Source organism: Protopterus annectens, chromosome 14.part0 (genome assembly GCF_019279795.1).
Source record: "Protopterus annectens isolate FY-2018-M chromosome 14.part0, PAN1.0, whole genome shotgun sequence".
NCBI lineage: Eukaryota > Metazoa > Chordata > Ceratodontiformes > Protopteridae > Protopterus > Protopterus annectens.
The window spans coordinates 41,878,552-41,901,875 of record NC_056748.1 but is presented as its reverse complement, the minus strand read 5'-3'; the positions used below and the strand labels follow the sequence as shown (position 1 = coordinate 41,901,875).

Here is a 23,324-nt window from a genome sequence, read left to right as displayed (position 1 = left end):
GCCACGACAGCACTGGTATCCTCTCCTAAAGAACCTGTCACATTCACCACCATGGATCCTACCACAGGTTCCTCTTCTGTTGTCACAGCACAAGACCCTTCACAGCTAGCTCAAAACTCTGAATATAGCTGCATGGAAAATTCCTTAATTTGCCAACAGTCTCTCCTCTCCAAGGAGGTACAGAAAGTCATCCTGGAAGCCAGGAGACCCTCTACTAGAAAAACCTACCCTGCCAAATGGAAACGCTTTTGTTCCTGTAATCAAGCAAAGGGCCAGAATCCTTGGGTAATGAATATACCCCAGATCTTACAGTACCTAGCTGAAATGTTAGTGGCCTTTCCTTCTCCTCCAAGATCCATGCTTCAGCACAATACAACATGGATCCTCCTTTATTCTCGCATCCTCTATTAAGGCAGTTCCTCCAAGGGGCAAAAAATATAAAACCACCACGGAAACTGCCAGCTCCACCTTGGGACCTCCAACTTTGTATTGGAGAAGCTAACACTACCTCCTTTTGAGCCAGCCTCCTCAGCACAGCTACAATACTTGTCATGGAAAACAGCCTTGCTTCTGGCTATTACCTCAGCACGCAGAGTTTTGGAGCTACAGGCCCTCATGGCTGTGCCTCCATTCATCATCTTCCATCAGGGCAGGGTCTCTTTACGAACCAACCCTACCTTCATGCCGAAGGTAGTATCCAGTGTGGCTTTGAATCAGACTATTCATTTACCTACCTTTTATCCTAATCCACAGAACAAAGGGGAGCGGCTACTCCACTCCTTGGACATTCACAGGCAACTTTGCTACTACTTGGACAGAACAAAGTCATTCAGGAAATCTGAGCAACTCTGTGTCCTATGCCAACAGATGCTAAAGGAAAAGCAATTTCCAAACAAAGTATTTCAAAATGGATAGCCCACTGCATATGCTTTTTATGGATAGCCCACTGCATATGCTTTTGTTACTCTTCTCATGGAAAACCAGTGCCTGTATACATCAGATCCCACTCCACCAGGGCCTCAGCAGCTTTCCTCAGGGGGGTCCCTACCAAAGACCTTCTGGAAGCAGCTACTTGGAGTTCAGTACACGCTTTCTCCAAGCATTACCACCTGCCACTTTACTCAAAATCTAGAGCGGGCTTTGCCACAGCAGTCCTGCAGGGCATTTTGGCCCCCCCTAATTCAGCTTAGTACCAACCACCCTTACTTAGCTTTGGGATTCTACCCAAGTGTAATGACTGCAGCTGTATGCACGAAGAACATAGTACACTTGTACCTACCATAAATGTAGATGTTCGAGTGTGCATGCAGCTGCAGTCCAGGTTAACCTCCCTCCATCCCTTCTTAAGACTAGAACTAGGTTTTTTACAAACACCTTTAACATAACACCTATTTGGGGTACTCCTTTATGGTGTATTTGCTTGCAACTACTGTCTTTGATTTATCTCTTATGTATGTTTGCATAACATTATGTATTGCCTTCCTTTCTGGGGGCACCTGACATCTGGGGCAAGAAAAACTGAAGAAAATGGCGTCTGCTGCCTCTTATACCCCCTGCCGCACTGACGTCGGAGAAGTCATGACAACAGATGCCGGACCTAGACTTTGGAATTCGGCCAACCGAGGACCTGCCTGACGGCAGGGTAACCCAAGTGTAATGACTGCAGCTGTATGTGCACTCTTAACATCTACATTTATGGTAGGTAAAAACTGTACTGTCAGGTGATTTAAGTTCACGTTGGGTTTTTTGTTGTACAACAACCTATTCGAACCAGGGGTCCACCAGGTTCGATTGCAGTTTTAATCTGGGCTTATTTCAGTTTGGTACTAACATTTCTGTGCAGTTTGTGGATGTACAGGTCTTGTATACTCCTGCATAGATTTGTTTTCTGGATTTGGGGGAGCTTGGGATCTAGCTATGCTGTCATTTAATGGGACTTTTTTGCCTTGGAAAAAATTTTTTTTTTTGGTTTGGTAGGGGGGGGGGGTGTCTAACAGGATAATCTCTAGGGATATCACTTTGTGATGTCATCTTACTAGTGAGGACATCGCACATGGCAGGGGGTGCAGTGCAGTCTCATTTGTGAATACCAGATCTAGGATATTTGATCCCCTGGTGGGAGTGCAGATCAGCTGTTCAAGGTATATGAATTAGCAGTTGAAAAAAATCTTTGAACTTGTATGTTGGTGGCAATGTATGCCTCCCAATTATTGTAGGGGTAGTTAAAAAAAAAAAAAAAAAAAAAAAAAAAAAAAAAAAACCCACGAGTGATGTAGAGCTGGATGGTGAGTGATTTAATTCCAGGTATATGTAAGTTTCCTGGTTCATGGAGATGGACATGTAGCTAGTAAACATATGGTAATCAATTTTCCCAATGATGGACATGGAGTGGCTCAAGTATGTCATACTGGGTGACATTGTCATTGACTCTGTGGTGCAGCAGTTAACATTGTTGCCTCACAGCAAGAGGTTTTTGGTTCTATTCTCAGCTGGGGTGCCTTCTGTGTGGAGACTGCATGTCCTTGTGTTCATTGTGCATTTCCTCCCACATTTTAAAGATGTCTGGAGTGTTTCTCCCTGGGCCTCTGCTGAAAATGGGCTCTGTCCCAGTCAGGGCTCGTACCGGTCTGTAACACATCCAGAGTTAATTCTGGTCTCTATATAGTGCAATGTGATATGTTTCCAGTCCTTTACACCCACAAGGACTGGGGTCATACTTGCACTTGTGGGGGTAAGTGACCAGAGTGCTTGGATGATTTGCTGAATCCTGGCCCCTGACAGGCTGAAACCTTCTTATCCAGCCTAAGGGGACATTAGTGTCTCATGGAGTAATGTATGACCAGAATGTTGGGTTGTGAAATGTTTTCTCCTTATTGGCTTGGTATTTTGACAATGAGATGTGGCTTTGTGCTGGTAAATGCCTTGTTTATGTACATGTAGAGTTTGAGGACTGCACCCAAGAAGCCTTTTAAAGTTTGTGTAGGTTACAGGTGAACACCTCTGCATATGTAGGTCTGTGTGTATGGCCTTTGGGTGCGATGAGTGGTGTCTGTGACAACATATTGCATTCTGCCTGTATGCAAGTCTGACCTCCAGTGACAATGTAAATCTCTCTTGTACTGTTTGAGAATTAGGTGGGTCAGTGGTCCATTGCTACAGTGGGTCAGTGGTCCATGTCCAATCTGAAAATAGATGGTTGGAAAGTGCCCATCCATAGTTGCAAGTCTCCCTATACTTCAGAGGGATATGAGTGAAGGGAGTTTATAACTGGACAAAGGGGGGGGGGTGTTTGCTTGCTTCAGCTAACCTAGCCACTGCTGCCCAGCACCCAAACCAGATGCATTTTGAGCAGTGATTAGTCCTGGGTGCTGTGATTACTTTGTGCTTCTCACCATGCAGACGAGTTGCCTGGTGTACTAAATCACTGCGGTAGAAGTCTGGAATTTTTTTATAGGGAAGTTAAGTTTAGGTTGCGTATACAAAGCACTAGTAACCACTGCTCTGAACAGCAGCTTCATTTTAACAGTGAGCTTGTATATGCTCAAAGCCAGTTATGTCAAGCCACAGGCCAATCAGGCAAGCACATTCCAGCTAAGATTGAAGTCAGCTGTCTTGCCACACTTTGACCCTCTTGATGTAAAAATGACTGGTTTGGAGCCAAAGTGTTGATCAGCAAACAGATGCCTGCAACTAACTTGACAAATTAGATATGTTGTAATTCAGTAAAGAGCAGAATGGGTGTATCTGTCCTGGGAGGCAACTTGGTGGTGGTCCCTAAGGGGAGCTGTTCTAAAGAAATTTGTCCTCTAATGAGGAGTATTGGGAGCAGTGGATAGGGCACATTATATATACACACACATGCCAGATGGAAGCAAATATGGCAAATCCTCCAAAGATCCATGACCACTTTCTGGAACCCCTGAAAGTATGGGACTGGGGTAGAAGGGAGGTTGGTAGACCACAAGGGACTGTGGGACACTGGAAGCCCAGCTGGTCATAGAAGCAAGAGGACCAAAACATCTTTTAAAAAAAAAAAAAAGGGTGAGGTATAATGGTGATGCACTGGGGGTGGGGTGGGGCATAATGGTGATGCACTGGGGGTGGGGTGGGGCATAATGGTGATGCACTGGGGGCGGGGTGGGGCATAATGGTGATGCACTGGGGGCGGGGTAAGTAGAACCCAGGAAACATTCTTCAGATGTTTTCTTAGCAGCTGGGAGCTTCAGACATTTCAGATTATAAGTGTTCCTTTTAAGATCTTGAGTGATCTTTAAAGACTGTATCAAATATTTCCACCTTTATATTCCAAATACAATGACAGTTTAGCAAACATGAAATTGTTGCACCATTCAGTTTTTCAATTTCATACAGTCAAGTTGTGTATCTAATTGTATTCAGTAAGGATATCCATTGGCACATGTCACCTATGGTCAAAGGTAAACTCTTTATCAAACAGCAAATTTCCAAATGTTCTTAAATTCAGTTTTGAGAAACCCTTTTGGCTTTGCCTTTGATGCTGTCATTTAACATGCCACTGTTCCATTGCAGTGTCTTTATCTGAAAAAAGTGTGCCAGCATACACCAGATTACACTATTCATCTACACTAGCCAAACAACATTTTGTTGGCTTGGGTTTGGTGGTCTTGGAATCCTTTACAAGAGCTAATTCAAGGATTAAATTCCTTAGAAATGCACAAAACTCACTAGCAATGATTTGTAATGCACACTGTAAGAACACCAAATACACCATTAATGGTGAAATTTAACATATGAACAAAATCAAATGTGAAGCTGAAGTCTAATAGTAATTGACCAGTCCAAGAAAGTGTTTCTGTACCCATGAATAAAATATGAAATTATGCATCGATCACCCAGTGAGTGTTCTAGATCTTCCAATTTTGTCAAACTAGTCTTTCAAACCCATTAGGTGTATCTAGTGGGAAGATTCTATTAGCATGCTCCTGTTCAATGACTGATTTTATTTTTTCCCCCTTTTCCCTCCAATGATTTAATGCAGAGGAGTGGTCTTTCTCCCTCTCCCCCTCCTCCCAATATGGTAAGCTCTAGATGCATCATGGTCTCTAACAAAGCATTACAGGGCTAGCTTATTAAATGTTTTGAGACCTTGGAAGCCTGGGTGACCCAATATAAAAACTTAACATTCATGATGCCCAAGCAAGGTAGGGGCCAATCTTCACCAAATCCTAGCTGCTTGCAACATTTTATACATCCAGCGACACAGTATTTAAAGATGCAGCTTTCTGCATAAAGTGCAGCTTCCTTAAGAGCACTGACACCATAGTCAGTCCAGGGCTGGTGTCTCCCTCTTTCTCCAGATCTCCAATAAGACTCCCCAGTGGCACAGCTATAAAGTTGAGATCTCAGCTGAGTGGCCAAGACCTCCAGCATCCACGGCCCAGCCAGTGCTTCATGTCCCTCCCCAAGTAGCTCTCGCACACTTTTTTTTTTATACACACACCTGGGAAAGTCTGGCACAGGTTTACTAGCTATGCCCCCTCTATAATTTTCCCTAATTTCTGGATTTCCCCATGATTGTTTGAGATGTGCTTCTCAGTTATCTCTTGCTCTTGAACGCACCCAAGTCTTTGGGGTTTCTAATACCATGCTGGGAATGGACCCTATTCCCAAGTCAAAGTATGAGTACTCACGGTACTTGCAATGTGCCCAGAATTGACTCCTGCGATTCCTATGGCATTGCATATACTGGTAACCTATCTAAATATGACTAAAGTCTAAGACCTGTTGCTCCTACCACTAGAACTGTCTACATATCCTTCCAGATTGACCTCCTTTCTGCCTGCAATTCCTAGTATTTTATGACTTGCATCTCTGACACTGTAGTTACTGAGTGTAGCAGTTTCAATGATCAATGTTACTTTTTTGGTGGAATACTATATTTGGTGTTGCTCCTACCACTAGAACTGTCTACATATCCTTCCAGATTTACCTCCTTTCTGCCTGCAATTCCTAGTATTTTATGACTTGCATCTCTGACACTGTAGTTACTGAGTGTAGCAGTTTCAATGATCAATGTTACTTTTTTGGTGGAATACTATATTTGGTTTTCTCACATCTGTTTTTTCAACTGTTGGTAATGGGTGATCTATGTAATGAACTTCATTCTCTGTTCTTTGTGGTTCAGGTTTGCAATGTTTCTCACCTAATGCAGAGGAGTGAAATACTAGGAATTGCAGGCAGAAAGGAGGTCAATCAGGAAGGATATGTAGACAGTGGTGCCTCAACAGATCCTGGAAACTATCGCCCCATAAGCCTGACTAGCTTGGTCTGCAAAGCTATGGAAAGGATCATCATGGACCTCATAAATAAAGATATTGGGGACATACAGACACTGGATCCTACCCAGTTCGGCTTTAAGGGCAGATCCTGCCTCTTAAACCTGGTGGATTTCTTTGAAACTGTCACAAATGCCATTGACGAGAGGAAGGTAGTCCACGTAGCCTACCTGGACCTCGCAAAAGCCTTCGATACAATACCCCACTCTGGCATTATAGATAAGCTCACCAGCTTAAATATAAACCCCTATGTCACTAGATGGATTGCAAACTGGCTCAAGGACAGAACCCACATGGTTAGAATTGCTGGAGCCATGTCAGACTCCAAACCAGTTACAAGTGGTGTCCCACAAGGCTCAGACCTGGGACCTCTCTTGGGTATATATTTCTCGGAGGTACAGGCCAACACGGAAGGACTGTGGCTGACCAAGTTCACAGATGACTGCAAACTGGGTGCCATAATAGACTCTCCAGCCGATACAAGCATCCTCCAAAAGGGCCTCATAGAAACAGACAACTGGTGCCAGAGCCATGGCCTCAAGCTAAATGCCAAAGTGTATAGTCATCCCCTTTGGCAAAAAAGTGCCCACAAATTACCACATAGGTGGTAATCCATTTACTACAGAAGTAGTAATTGGGGACCTGGGGACCCAAGTTGATGTCAATCTCTCATTTGACAACCACGTGGCCAAAGTAGTTAGAAAAACATTTTATATAGCCCACCTAATCATGAAGGGATTCACATCTAGATCAGGGGAGGTCATTGTGCCTCTTTACTCATCCCTCATCAGGCCCATAATTGAGTACAATGCCCCTTTTGGGATGTACCTTACCAGACACCTGCAGCAACTGGAAAGACCCCAAAAGTACCTCACCAAGAGGACCAAAGGGCTCAAACAGATGCCATATGCTGCCCGGTTAAACTCCAGCTCTACTCAGTGGCATACCACCTGTTCAGAGGCGACGTATAAAGCCACGTACAACCTGGAATTAATGGACATGCTGCACCTCAGAAAATTCAAATCCCATCGAGCTACGTGCTCGAGAGACATGAACCTCAGCACTGAAATAAATAGGGCATGCTGGAGGGACAGATTCATAACCCAGAGGCTCCCTTCACTCTGGAATAAAATCCCAGTCCAGGTCAGGCAATTTCCTCTCCAAGAGGAATCTTGAGTGGATGGGAGATCGTAGGTTTACCCCGGGCATCACTTCTGTGTCACTGTTGGACAGAGGCACAGTATACTAACCTCGAAAAAGGGCATAGCAAAATAAATTTAAAATGGGTGGCGAAAGCCAAACACATTCTGGTTAGGCTTATAAATGCCCTAGGGCAGATAGCCTAGTATGAACCTATGATGAAGATGGAGTTGCTAATGTTCATCCATATTAATTTAGTGCAGAGTTCTGTTAAATGTCCAAAGTAGAAAATAGAACTCCACTCCAGTGACCCTGCCCATAGATGTATGCATGTTACACTAACTACATCTGCAGTGCCACATAGTATACCTCTTCTGTATTTATTTCTGGTCACGCTTGGCTTCCTTGGAAAGCTCTCACTGTAAAACATGTTAGAGGTTTGGCTGATCGAGAAATTGGTTTGCTTTCTAATGGTTAAAGATTTTTCATTTTTCTGTAGCCTCTGAGCAAATGTTACACACAAGGTTATACCATTTGCACAAATCCTCTTATTTAGGGGCAGACAAATTTATACTGTAGCTTGTGGTAGAGTTATGGCTAACACTTTTACACTTTTTATATCTCAGGGAAGAGTTTACAAAGGCACTGTGAAGGAGTTCCCAGGTTTTGATCCTGAGAAGGATGCTGCAGCTCTGAGGAAGGCCATGAAAGGATTGGGTAAGTGTGTGTGTTTGTGTTTTTTTTTTTTTTTTTTTTCCTTTTTTTTTCATCCCATCCCTATTTGTGCTTGTGGGGCTCCTTTAGAAGGAAAAGGGGAAAACTGTTACCTAGGGAGTGTGTTGGCATTTCCAGTATCACAAGATGCTTTTGTCCTTTGCCAACTTTTGGGCAAATATAAACCCTGATATTTATTCCTTTCATTCTGTCATCCTAGCAACAGACCTCCTCCTGTGTAGGTTCTTGGAGGGGAAATAATTTGGCTTGCTTACTAGAACCATTAGCTTTTGACCAGCAATGGAGGACATAGTTCTTGGTGATCGGTTACAATCCAACTGTCATGATTCTGTGTATACTATACTCCCTCACTACTACAGCTAGATCATGGTCAAATGGGGCTCCTAGGCAGGGTAATTGCCCCCCCCCCCAGCAGCCATTCCAGTGTCCCATTACTTGACTGTTTCTTCCCACTTACCATGAGCACTGTTTAAATCTGTGTGCATAGTTTTATTTTACAATGTTTGTAGATATTTGTACTTAACTTTTATTTCAAATGTTGCAGCACACACTTGATACCTAAACAGTCTTGCAATGAAAATGTGTGGCATGAACAGTAACCTTTTCTGCTCTTAAACTCCTATTGAAATGGCATTGAAACCCACATTCAAAGAATGCATTGGCCAGTGGTGAATTAAGTTTGCCTTTGGGCTGTTTTCAAACCATAGGCCCCTTGCGCACATTTTTAGGACCATGCATACATGTGTTTTTGCCTTCCTGATTATATTACTGTATCATACAAGGAATATAATTTAACATTTGTCAGTGTTTTAACTTTCAAATTTTGAACACTTCCTGTAAGCAACTAAACCAAACATATGAACCAATAATGACAACTGGGCATTTCAGAACATTCAACCATAAAAGGTCACTCAATTTGTCATTAGTCTACCAATATCTGTCAATATATGCCATCTCTACAGAAGTCATCTTGATTCCACATTGGAGATCTGTAGCTAATGAAGAGGCTGCTTCCAAACAACTTTTATTTCCATGTTCCTTCTACAAATTTCAGTGCCTGCTGTTCTTGAATAAATTTTCGTATGTTACCTTAAAAAAAAAAAAAAAAAAAAAAAAAAGCTGATAATACTGAAAAAGGAATGGCTGGCAAACCAGCAAGTTTCATAGCTGGTTACTAGGCATCTCATCCAAAAAGGGTACACTCATGGCCACAGCACTCTTACCCCAACTCCCTTCAAGTACACCATCAGCAATCAATCTACATGGTATGGGAGTAGAACCCACAAGCTTCATCAAAAGCTTGAAATTCTACATCATAAACAGTTATTTATCTGACACCAGTAAACTTCTCTCCCCTTGAAGCTCTGTTCCTTGACTATGCACTGAAGCATTCATTTTTTGAATAGTCATGTAGTGTAGAGGATTCAGGCTCTTTTTTATTCTCCTGTAGCTAAGGTACTGGGTTTGAGCCAGAGTAAATTTATCTGCCGTCCCTCACTAGGGCACTTCTCTCTCCTTCCCACCCTGCCCACCTTACCGATGGAACATTCATTCTGTCCTTTTTCACTTTAATCTGCAAACAGATGAGGCAGCAGAACACTTTATGTAAATGAGTTTAAATTCCATGTATGGGACTGATGGCACAGCAGGTGTGCATTGATGCAGGCAGGAATGTAAATCTGCATTGCACAAATGCAGTTTGCATCTGAGTGCAATTAATATCAGAGCTTTAAGTCATGCCCTTAAAGACACTTCATTTTTTATAGTTAAAAATGTTGTGGCACCCCCCCCAGCCAGCAGGCTCTAGGTGACTGCCTGTATCCTAGTGCTGAATACAGCTCTACTCACCCCCTTTACCCAGCTGGCAGTGGGCAATGCCTGCAATGTTTATGAATGTTACTGTTCAATGAACTCTAAGAGCTTGTCTATTTCTGGGTTGGCAACCACATAATAGCACTTGTTGTTCTATCTAGAGTCTTTCTGTACATCAACTTTGCTACAGAAAATATTCTGCACCTCACTAGAACATATTATTCTAATACTTTAGTCATAATTATGTTCAGCCTGCTTTTCTTACTGTGGTGCTTGTCAAACTGAAACTGCATTTTTAATGTGTTGTATCCAATATGTCGCACTTTGAAATCCCAATTTCATCTTATTTTCAGTTTTCTCCTTTTGTCTAGTCCTGCAGCTTTTTTTTTTTTCTCCAGCTGCTTGTTGGCCTTAAATCTTGCCCTTTCTTAAGGACACCTAACAATTTATCCCTTTTCACTCTGCCAACTTTATAAAGTTACTACTTGTTTGTTTACCTTACCAATTCAGGTTGCTTTCTTAAATAGTGAAGTCTAAAACGAGGTGGCATGCACACCAAGCCAGGTCATTTGCTGTGGTTCCTCCCCCCACTCCTGTACTCCCATACTAATTACTATATGAAATAAGTCGCATTACAATTTGTATTGCATTGTTCAAGCAGGAAAGAGGCAGGTCATGTCTTGTAATCACATAAGCATAATCTTGGCTCTTACCTAAACCAAACTCATAACTTTTTTTTTGTTGCAATGTCTCTAGCCTGGTTCTACCTGCTGTTTGCCCTCACTTTGCTTGTGTGCACCCTGCTCCCCTACCCCCATTCCCACCCACCCTGAGTACACTACCTTTATTCTCAATCCTCATTAACTACACTTCCTTTCCCCACCCAATGTAACCCTTAACCTTCCACTCAATACTTACTTCCTCCATACTACAACACCCCATCATATTACAGGCCTGTTGTACCTCACCATAACATTCAAATCATTCAATATTTCCTTGCCTTCCACATCTTTTCCGAACCATCAATGTGCTAACACTTTCCTACTCATAATTTTTACTACTCTCTCTTGCCTCAATTGCCACCTTTTATGAATGCACTCCAGTAAACAGATGTTCCCACCTACTATTAACCATCCTCTAATCATCTTTCTGCTACCAATTATTTTCATATAGCCCCTTAAACTCTTCTCTTCCTGACTACATCCTTCATAAAATAAAGGTATCCCCACTAACACTCCCCAATAAAACTAGGAACTCCCTCCACTACAACCATGACACTTCTCACAAATCACTTCTAAGCCTTCTACTAGCTGGTGACATTCATCCCAACCCTGGACCTAACCCCAGCTCCTCTCCTTATCCTTCACCTCCCAATCTACACCCCCAAATACAACTTTTGACTCTCAAATCAAACATTCATTCTATCTATGAATATTCAAAGTATCATGAATACAATCACTCCCTTTTCATGCTTGGATCTCCCTAAATGCTCCAGATATTCTTGCTCTCTCAAACTTGGCTTAAGTCACATCTGACTGAATTTCTTCCACCAGGATATAATATCTGGCATGATGCACAAAAGAAAAAAGATGGAGGTGTTGCTATTCTAATCATCTTACTCTACCCTCTCTCTCCCAAATTTCCATCCTGCTGAAGTAATTCAGTTCACAATTAACTCACAAGAAACTAGCTATTGCTTCTATCTACATCCCCAGGTAAAAGTCCCTATTCTGAAGCTCTTCCTTTTCTGGATCCCTGACTATCTCTTATGAAAACAGTAATACTGGGCTACCTCAGCATAGATTAGAGTGCCCTTGACACCAATTCCTCCTCGCCTTCATTCACCTCTGGCTTCTCCCAGCTAATCACTACCCCTACTCGTCTAAACACTGCAACACTGGCTTCCCTCGTCCTACTCCAACCGTAACCTCTATCACCCTTCCTGACAACCCTATGTGACCATCACACCTCAGTAGTTAAATGCTCTCACCAACTACACATTCCAGCAATACAAGGACTGCCATAATCTCAAACTTTAAGCAAGACCCCTTCGACCACTTGCTCTCCTCAACTAACTGGTTCTTCCTCTAGCCTCCCCATGGACGATGCAGTCATGTCATTTTAACTATCTTTCTACATGCTCAACTCCCTGGTTAAAGCCAATCGAACCATGATGAATGAGAGATTTTTGGAAGAAATAGGAGAAAAAAATCAAAATCCTCCAGTGATCACCAAACCTATAGACTGCTCCATAATGCAACAAAAGGCCACCCTTAACAAGCAAAGCTTTTTTTCAAAACCCCTCTGAACAACCCCCAATATGTTAATAAGCTGCTACATCCTGCAAACCCCTCATCACCCAATGCATGCCTTCAGCTCCTCCATTGACAACTGCTACCTTTCTAAATTCCTTCATTGACTCTCTAATCTAACCAAACATGACACTTTTACATACCCCACATTCCCTCTTTCCATTTTAAGTCTCTACAACCTGTCAAATCTTTTCTTGGCAAACTTGAAACATGTTCACCATCAGTCGACTACCTTCAATTCCTAAAAATTGTCAATCATTTACCTCCTCTCCATATTTGTAAATGGATCCCACAAGGAAAACGTTGTACCTAACTTCTGGAAAAACCTTGTCACCACCTTACACAAAGTTGGTATCTCTTAACCCTCCAATTTCAGGCCTATTGGCCTATTGCTATTCTATCTCCCTGTTGGTTCTAGAAAATACATGCATAAACTGCTCCTTGTCAACTGCTTGAAAATCTTCTCACCCCTACAAAGCATGAATTTCACCCAACATCAACTGCTCTGACCTTCATCTCTATAGCGAAGTCTCATGACAGCAGTAAATTAGTCTCCTGTCTTGACACTTTTCCAGAGACTTCTATCAAAACTAACTTCCTTTAACGTGTCCAACTATCTTGATTCTCTACCTCTCCAGTAGATTGTACTCCAGACAGCAGTTTAACTTCTCCCTTTTCTGTACAAACAGGGGTACCCCAAGGCTCCATCCTTGGACCCCTATTTAATCTTTATTCATGACCTCCATTCATCCTCTCCTCTCCAGTTATACAATATTCTGATTCCACAATCTCCTGCTCTGACAGTTCCTCCCATCTTCACACCCTCACCCAAGAGTCCCTGCACTCAATTGACAAATGGCTAACTTCTATGAACTACTTAATTCCTTAATTCTAAGATAACTAAACTTTTTTTTATTTCTCCCTAGATCTCGAACACCATAACTACCTTTTTTGTCTCCTCCCTAAAACACTATCATCTCTGGTGAACCTTAAACTTCTAGGCATTAATGCACAGAGTATGGAGATCAAGCTTTAGCTGGTCATCGATAAAAAGACTAGGCCTGCTGTATAGGTATAAAATTTCACACCTTCCTCTAGGCTCTTCCATGCACAAGCTTTTCTACTTCCCACCAAGTTCTATGCAGCCCCTATTCTTACAAACCTTCAATCCAACCTTTGTCTAAATTGGAACTCTCCAACAAAAATTGCAAGATTTGCTTCTGACCTCCCCTACTGTTCTTGCCACTGGCTGGCCTTAAACCTGCAGTGGCTGCAATTATTTAATCCAAATTCTTGACTCCTTCCGTCTTGACATGAGCCCTCCTCATGCCCCTCTCCTCCATACCTACTCTGCCCACCATAGCTCTCAATAGCATATTCAAGTTCGTGCCCAAGAAAAATACTGGCAAGCTCCACAGCCACTTGGTGACAAATGCCTAGAATAAACTACCCTCTATTAAATCCATCCCAAACTCTAACTCTTAAACCTGCTCCAAACGAAATCCTTGAGTCATGGTCATGCCATGCAATCACTCAACTTGACATCTTTTTCTGCTGCTGCTGCCATCTCTGCCTCCACACAAGACTTGGCTAGTGATCTGTGCTTTCAGATAATCTCTTGTACATAAAATGAACGTGTAAATGTACACTCTTACTTGCATATGTTCATTTTAGTTATCTTGAGTTATCAGTTCATTTTGAAAACTTTCTCACTGCTCATGATTTAGCATTTTCTCATTTTTTACTTTTAAATGTTTGTGTTTAAATGTAATACTTGGCGCTTTTCTCATTGGGTCTCTGAAAAGGGCTATTGCCCAGTCAGACTTAACTCAGTTAACAAATGTTGGACTATGTAGGTGCAAGCTACCAGGCACCTACATTCTGACTACAAATATTAGTGCTGTTAAGCAACAGGGGTACTATGCATTCCGTAAAATCAACAATCCAGGAGATAGTACTCCAATTGGATGCTGCTGGCTCCCCCCATGTTTGAGCTGACATTGGCATTTGACTCCACCCTGCAGCAGTTGGCTCCCACCACTACCTGAATCTTGACAACTAATGCAGCAGTCAGTCCTGTGTGCCACTGAGCTATTAAGGTGTTTTTAGATGGCTGGGTAAATGACACTCAGAGCTAGGAGATGTCGCCATGTTGCAAGGATATACGAAGGCTGGAGGTGGAGGATGTCAAGTGTAGCTAGGAAGGGGAAAAATACCAGCATGGATATGCAAGTCACCTGGAGCAGGAGAACCACAAGGTCAGTATTTCATGTATGGGGGATTAATGGTCTGTGGGTATTAAACTTCTGGTGCCAATGAACAGAGCAGAAAAAGCAGAGGAGGCTTTATCTAAAATGGAAGTGTAGTTTGTACTCTTAACTGATCCTAGTTTGGTTTTTTTTTTCATGATCTATCTGGGTGAGACTATACTTATTCCTCAGTAGAATTGTGCTAAATTTGGGCATTGCCACTGATAAAATTTGGTGAATTTAGGCATAGCTGCTGTTGTAAATCACAGTATCATTACACCTGAGATCTGTTTGATTCCGCATACAAGGGAGGGAAACGGATGTAGGCAAGTGATTGTGTTTGAAGTGCATAGTTGTGATATCAATACTGTAGATCAAGGTAGATGCCATTTTATTGAGCATTCTGTGAGTGGGGAGGCACAACATGTATATAATGGGCATTAGATGTGCATTAACTGCCTTATTAGGGTGAGCAGGAGTCTACCTGGTACACAACTGTACCAGCAGATGGTGATATAGCTGGTAGTAAAGTTATGAGCGGAGATGGGCAATGAGAGATTATTATGGAGATGATGGGGAAGCTGTAAGTTGACAGAGGTAAAGGAAGCTGGCAAAGGTGGTGAAGATGGGGAAAAAATTCCTAAACAGGTGTCCCTGAATGACTTGACATAGAGGCATACAGCACATGAGTAGAGAAAGTACTTTATTCACCTACAGTTTTATAACTGACCAGAGATGATTATGTTGGGCTATTTCTTGGGGGAAGTGTTGAAGAACCACCAGATTTGGTGTAAAAATATTCTGAAGGTATGTTTATGCACTTGAATGAGCCAGTGTCACATGAAAGGTATCTGTCATGATAGAACTGGCAGAAACACAGAAGGGAACTGTAAATAAGGTACATCTCCTTTCCTAGGACTCTACACTACCAACATGATTCCATTATGGAAGGGACTGTTCCACAAAGTCTTGTGGCATTCAAGACCAGTCGGGCTGCTGCTCGGTATTATGGGTAACTGACGCTATGACTATTGAAACGAAGGCTGAACTCTATTGCACAGGGTCATGGTGACAGATAAAGGAAAGTTACTTTATGCAGCTGGACTCCCAATGCACTGTCCCATTTAAGGTTTGCGCAAAAATTAAAGGATAAAGATGGCTACAAATCGAGCAGTAGCATAGTGCAAGTGTTTTGGAGTGCAAACGAGCCTCCACAGTATATATCACTTGTACCACTGCTGTTTTTTGATTTCTTTTTCAGTAAAGTTATTCATCTAGAATGCAGATGGGAGTTTATTTGCGTTGGGTTAATACAAAGCTCAGTACTGGATGGTCATTAAAAAGCTCTGCCATGGTGCTCCTTGCTGTTCTTGCATCTTACCCACGTAAGGTTGTCTTTACGTACTTGTATTCCATGCCCGAATATATGGTCTCCCTCCTAATCAGCATGTATTATTTTGATAGGGTGTTTCTCTGACTTGTATAAATTAAAACCTTTGCATGTCAAGTTGTGAAACCCAAACATATCGGTAATAAGCCATGGAGATTAAAATTCAAAACTAGTATTCATTCTTTGAAACCCATTTTATTCAGTTTAAGGTTAGAGCAGTGGAAACGGGACTAAATCCATCCCAACACCAGCCTTCAGTCCATACATTTTCTATAGCCTTTTCATCCCCTTCGTGTCCTGATTAATGAGCTTATGGTGGCGAGCAGGAATGTCACAAGCATACGATCTCTCGTACAGATGTGGCCTATTGGAACATTAGCAGTCAGAATATCAAGATCTGCTACTCCAGAAAGGTCAAATGCCAGAGCAAACATTAAAAACCACCCTACTCCTTACTTTTGTGGGAGGGGAAACTGCTCAAACTTGTATCATGAGAAATTGCCATCTTGGGCTTGGTATATGCAAGTCCCCCCCCCCCCCCCAACCATTGTCTGTTTCAGGCTCTCCAGCAGGTCTGATATTAAGCACACAAACTCCTGGACTAGCATTTGTAGCAATTTCCTATCCACTTGACTGCATTTTTTTTGGGGACTGAAGGAAAAAATGGAAATGCCAGAAACATTACAGGGGGTCCTGCTCTAAGTACTAGGCTATTTGCCCTGGGGCATTTGTAAGCCTAGCCATAGTGATATGGCTTTCGCCACCCCATGTAGTGGTACCGAATAGAATTGGACTACTGTGCCTCTGTCTAGTAGTGACAGTCAAAATCCCCTTACATAAATGAATTAGTTTACTGTGCCCCTGTCTAGTAGTGACACAGGTGACCCCCGGGGTAAACCTACGATCTCCCATCCACTCATCAAGGTTTCTCTTGAGCGTCAGTGAGGGGCTCTGCCTAACATGAACTGGGATTCTGTTCCAGAGCATGGGAAGCCTCTGGGTTATGAATCTATCCCTCCAGCATGTTATATTCATACTTGTGCCATGGTTTTAGTCTTTCCATCTTGTGGTTCTGATGGATTTGGATCTTTTGAGGTGGAGCATGTCCATCAGATCCTGATTGGACATGGCCTTGTATGTCAGGCACAGATCACCTCTGAGCAGGCGGTATGCTACTGAATTGAGCTGAGTTTAGTCTAGCAGAATAAGACACATGTTGGAGACCCTTTATCCTCTTGGTGAGGTACTTTTGTGGTCTCCAGCTGCTGCAGGTGCCGGGTGAGGTACATACCAAATGGGGCATTGTACTCAATCATGGGACTGATAAGGGAGGAGTATAGGGGTACAATGACCTCCTTTGATATGGATGTGAATCCCTTCATATAAGGTTGGCAAGGTAGAATGTCTTTCTAACCACTTTGGCAACGTGGGTGTCAAATGAGAAGTCCCCACGTCTCTACTTTTTCTGTACTCAGTGGGTTACTGTCTGATAATTTGTGGGTACCTTGTTTTTCCCAAAGGGGATGACTACATTTTTTGGCATTAAGTTAGGCCATGATTCCGGCACCAGTTGTCCATTTCTGTGAGGCCATTCTGTAGGATGTATGTGTCAGCTGGTGTATCTACTATGACGCCTAGTTTGCAGTCATCTGTGAACTTAGTCAGCCACAACCCTCCCATGTTTGCATTAACATCTGAGAAATAAATGCCGAACAAGAGGGGTCCCAGGACAGAGCCCTGTGGGACACCACTTGTGACTGGCTTTCAGTCTGATGAAGCTCCAGTGATTTTTGACTATGGGTTCTGTCTTTTACCCAGTTTGCAACCCATCTAGTGACACATGGGTTTACATTTAAGCTGCTGAGCTTATCTATGATGCCCGAGTGGGGTATTGTCAAAGGCCTTAGCTAAGTCCAGGTAGGCTGTATGGACTGCTTTTCCCTCATCAATGGCTCTAGTGACTGTTTTGAAAAAAATCAACCAGGTTCAAAAGGCAGGATCTGCCCTTTACAAAGCCGAACTGGGTGGGATCAAGTGTCTGTAGGTCCCCAGTGTCGTTCCATAATGATTCTTTCCATAGCTTTGCAGACCAGGCTGGTTAAGCTTATGGGGTGGTAGTTTCCAGGGTCTCTAGAGATGCCTCCTTTGTGAAGTGGGACCACTGTTGCTGTACGCCAATGTTCAGGTACATATCCTGTGGTAAGGCTAAGGTTAAATAGCATTTTTATGTGCGGGTTAAGCTCCTCTTGGAGTTCACGTAGCACGCAACCCAGGATGCCGTCCGGTCCCATTGATGCTGTGTTTTTAGCTTTGCTGAGGGCTGCTCTCACCTGGACATCTGAGATGACAGGGAGATTACATTCAGCTGGGTAAGTATTTCATCTTTTGGGGGTGAGGGAGGGGAGACATTTGCACTGAACCGGTCAGCCAGAATGTTGGCAATATCTGTGGGTTCAGTGTATTTTTTTGTTGTGAACTAACTCTGAGCATATCTGAGGGTTTCCGCCCAGGTTTCTAACATAGCTGAAGAATGCCTTGTGGTTATCTTTAGTGTCCTTAGCGTTTTTTCTCAAAGTTGGCCTTGGATGTTTTTGAGGGAACGTAGCTTTCTGCTAGTGTTGTTCAGCGATGCCTTCCCTTTATGGGATTTAGCTGTCATGCAGTAGCTTCCTTTTGTTATACAATTTGTTTGTCTGAGGACCACCAGACAGGACGCTTGCCCTTGGTGGAGCGGGTCTTGGATTTATTTGGGATTGCATGATCCATGCATTCTTGGAGATGTCCATATAATGCATTTGTGAAGGATTGTGGGATGTGGTTTCCACTGGCCCAGTGGGCTTGAAGGATACCATCTCAGTCTTAAGAGTGAAGTCTGCTTTTGAGAAGTCACTATAATTTTTTGTGCTGGGGGTGTAGGTGGGATATGTATATCCAGGGTGATTAGTTTGTGGTCAGATCTCACTAGTGAGGGGTATACTTCCGGTGTGGAGCATTGTCCCCATGTTTGTGATCAGGTCTAGTATATTATCTCCCCTAGTGGGAGATGTGACTAGCTTTTCCAGTGCATTTGAATTTATGAATTCCAGGAACCTCTGGGCCAGGGTGTTGGGGCTAGAATAATGCACCCAATCTATGTTAGGGTAGTTGAAATCTCCCAGTATGATGGTATTTGATGCATTGATATCCTCCAGTGTCTTCAGGAAGGCTGAATGGGGTTCCTGAGATTGGGAGGGTGGTCTGTAACATGCTACCAGTTGTGTATAGCAGTATTGCCTATGGTTAGTTGCACCTGTATGGTCTCCGATGCTTCATGTGTTGCTACTAACCTGGAGGTGTGGGTGTCCTTGATGAATATGGACACTCCCCCTCCCTTTGTTGTTCGGCCCGGGTTTTGGGGTCGAAAAGCATGATACGAGGTATAGCCTGGTAGTGCTGGGGTGCTCTCAGGAGCCTTGAACCAGGTTTCCGTTACTGCACAGACATCGATGTTCTCCATGCTGAGGAGTGCATCAAGTGCCTGCATCTTGAGATTTAGACTTCTGGCGTTGAGCAGCATTACCCTTAGTTTTTTTCCATTTTCATTTTCTAAGGAGGTGGGTTTGTCTTTTGAGCCTTGCCTAAAAAAGGCACTATGGGGGTGGCAAGAGCCTTCCAGAAGCCCAGTGGTGACAGGTGTAAGCCGTCCCTTGCGAAGCAGCGTGGCTTGTCCAACATGTCATCCCAAGTACAGACATTGGATCCCCTTAGAATGACACCAGTACTTGAGCCAATTATTGAAGCTGATCATCTTGTCATTGTATTGAGGCATCATTCTTGGTGAGGGCAAGATGCTGCTCAGGGTCAGTAATACCAGCCTGGGCTACATAATCTGAGAGCTCCTCTGTCTCTTCATGTAGTCCAGGGAGGTAGGTCTCTGGTCATTCACGCCAGCATGGACAATGATGGAGTCATATTTGTACTTGCTTTGGAGTGACCCGAGTGCGTGTGTTATGTGGTGGATCCTAGCTCCCGACAGGCAGCTCAGTCACCCTCTCCTTGCTCAGCCTGGTAAGCGGGACATCAGTGTGTCTATAGAGTCACCTATTACTAGTGCATCAGGCATGGTGTTTGGCCTTAAGGGCTGTGATTGCTTGACACACTGATTTATTGAAGTATGTGTTGCATGTGTTATGTTTTGAGGTGGTGGATTTTTGGGTGTCTGCTTCGGGGGCCTCTGGTAAGTTTTTTTACAGCCTCAGAGTATGTCTTTGTGTTATGTGATTGGTTTGCATTTGGGGTAGGTCTATGTGGGACTGGATTTGTTGTGTGTGTGGTTACCATCTCCTCCTGTCTGGTCTTGCCAGCCTTGAGTTGAGAGTGTTCAGCCTCCAGTTTGGCTATATAGTTGCATCTCTCACATGTATTTGTGTTTGTTGGGAGGAGGAGAGGGTTGTCTGTGTACATGAGACAATTGTAACATTGTCTCAAGATTCCCAGATTAACCAGCTGAACCGGAGAGGATGCCAGCATTCTACCACTCGACATGCTAGAATAGTATAAGGGAGTGCTGTGCCTTTTAAGGGAAGTGGATATTCACAGGGGTGGATGTAGTGCTTACTTTAGTTTGAGTGTGCTTACTTATAAGAGAGGTTTTGAGAACAAGTGCTAGGCTTATAATATAGCGAGTAGACTGATTATACAAAGAGTAGAGCTTTCTTAAGGGAAAATTTGAAGAGCAGACTTGGCGGAGCCAGAAGAACTTTAACTGACGCTGCGCTATGCACACAATCGCGCAAAGCTGTGCAAATGCAGATTTTAAATGGGGAACTTCAAAAGAGCTAGAAATGGTCCAAAACCACCAATTACTACAGCTCTTGTACTGAGGTCACTTCCCTCAAGGACAGGTAGGCTGCTCAAGGCTCCCCACTCCCACTGGTGAGCAAAGAAACTTCCTTCTATCCAAGTAAGGTAATGGACAACACAGGAACTACACCACAGCCCAGAATGCAACAAGGCCTGTAAACTGTGGCCATCACATCTTTCACTTCGGTTTTCTTCCAATAGTACTGCTTGTGAATTAAATTGCCTTGTATCACTTTCTGCAGTTCATCCTAAATGGCTTCATATTCTCCATGGATCTCTGTTCAGCTGCTTGACAACTGCTACTTCAGTCTGCAAACGTTGCCTTGACTTGTGTGCCTCCAGTCTGTAATCCTTTGTTTCTAGTAGTATTTTCTCTTTACTTGCCAATGCCTAAAAGTACAGCACTGCTAAAGTGATGTACTTTCAGCTTTCTGCCCATAAACAGGTGACAGACTTGCCATTTTGTAATAAAGTACTCCTATATCCCAGAAACTGAACCATTCTCAGCTATTCCTTCTGCATTATCAGGTTTTAATGAGTTGATGGTTCCATTACATGGGGTACATGGATGTACCTGAACACTGATAGTACTAAAGACCAAAGTTTTATTCAGTGTAGGCATGTTATACACCAGAACTTCCACTTTATGTATAGAATTCTGAATTCCTGATTTTATATTGACCATCTAAAGAATAGTCAGTTTTATTTCAGGGAATTTTAATGAGCTCTACACAAGATGCATGATTGGTGTGAATGTATAGAAATTAACACAATGGTACAAGTTATGTAGGTAGCTGTAGAGGTGCGCAGAGATGTAGGTAGCTGTAGAGGCGCACGTCCATTTTTCCATGTAACTTGCTCTTGCCTTTTTCCAAACATCCCATGCCCAGTTTTATCTTACTATATTGACTTGTTTCTAGTACAGTTGGTTTACAGACTTTCACTTGGCAGCCACCATAATTGGACTCTGCAAGGCATTTATGTTCAGGCATTTATGTTCAGGCAATTCTGTATCCTAGCTCAAAAATAATTTCTTTAAACCAATTCTTTCACCTAATATTTCCAACAGTCTGCAGGGCATGCTGGTCTGCCAACTCATTACACTCCCAAGAAATCTTTCCAGTTACCTCTTTCTTCCCCATCACATCTCCAACATTTGCTGTTTACCTGAGGAAAGGATCTTTGGAGTCTTATCTGACAAATACCATATGGGGGTGTGGTGCTTACTAAGTGATATGTTGGCAGCATGTTAGAGGCAGTTAGTGACCCAATTAAAAAATGCAGTCAGTACCTTTTAAAAGAAAATTTGTGCCTATTTAACCAACTAACAGATGGATAAAAATGGGTAATCCATATTTATGACGCTCTTAAGGCCTGAAACAGTCCAACCATCTACTTACTATGAACTTGCCAAAATTAAATCGGCACTCTTTACTCTCATGACCAACAGTCAATTGCTAAATACCCTTCGCCCTTGCCCATTACTAGAAGACCTTTATGGAGGGCATTGCACTTGTGAACATACTAAGGTTCATGACTCTGGATTTGAATTGCTACGTAAACATCCTAGACCAGGGATCAGTTGCAACTTTGTTCCGAGGTATAACTATATAGTCTGAAAAATAACAATCTGCTCCTTTAATAAGCAGAGCATTTTTTTACCAAGAGATGACTGGCTTGCATTTTATTTCCTCTGGAACCTTGCTGCGATGTACAAAACTATGGTCAGGTTAAGTAGCAGTGGTATCCTGGCTACATATCGCATCCAATTGGAACTTTTCCAACATGCTTAACCACAGAACTGACACTTGGTACTGGATTAAATCCCCATATCCTTTTAAAAACAGTTTAGGCAAGTAGCTGCTTTATTCCCACATGATTTAACTCTTCCCTCTGATCGCAGGATCTGGCTTATTTACATTGTACATATTTGCATAAATACATTGTCATGTTTTAGAATTAATGTTGCCATCAGTAATTTGATTGTATGAAGCTTGAATTGTACTGTTGCAATTTATTTTACTTTTATTTATGCTTGCAATTGGTTTGTCTAAGCTACACTTGTTTTTTCTATTTTGTATAAAAGTTGCTGCAATAAAAATATACTACCATACCAGAGTACAAACTTTTTGGCTTTCAGTTGCCTGAAAAAAAACAATTCAATGCAGTTTACTGTCATGTGACTATAAAAACTGACAACAGGAAAGCTTCAGCAGTGAGTAAAAACTGTAGGACAGACCATGAAGTACAAGCCCACTGCTATGGCTAAGGCAAGACTCTGCAAACATGCCTACTCCTAAGGCCATACTCAAATCAACTGACATCTTTGTTTTCTTTATAACTTCAGTTTGGAATCTGCAGGACCAACAGGTACACGGCACATAGGGGCAGATATAAATCTGTTTGTTCCTGCTTCATGTGCCTGCACCACTACCTTATTAATCCTGATGTGTGTGCTTTGCACATGCCCTCTGGGCCACTCACAAGCCACCAGTGTTTTCCCTAGGAGGATAATTGGTTCTGATGAGCT

At 42.7% G+C, this 23,324-nt stretch overlaps 1 protein-coding gene across 1 annotated transcript in view; it reads left to right on the top strand.

The window, feature by feature from the left end:
* The window catches only part of LOC122788854 (annexin A5-like), a 263,864-nt gene that overhangs the window by 47,083 nt on the left and 193,457 nt on the right, over positions 1–23,324 (top strand). The window contains exon 3 of the mRNA XM_044055750.1: positions 8,081–8,171. Within this exon, the coding sequence (XP_043911685.1) occupies positions 8,081–8,171 (91 nt within the window). The remainder of the gene's footprint in view (positions 1–8,080; positions 8,172–23,324) is intronic.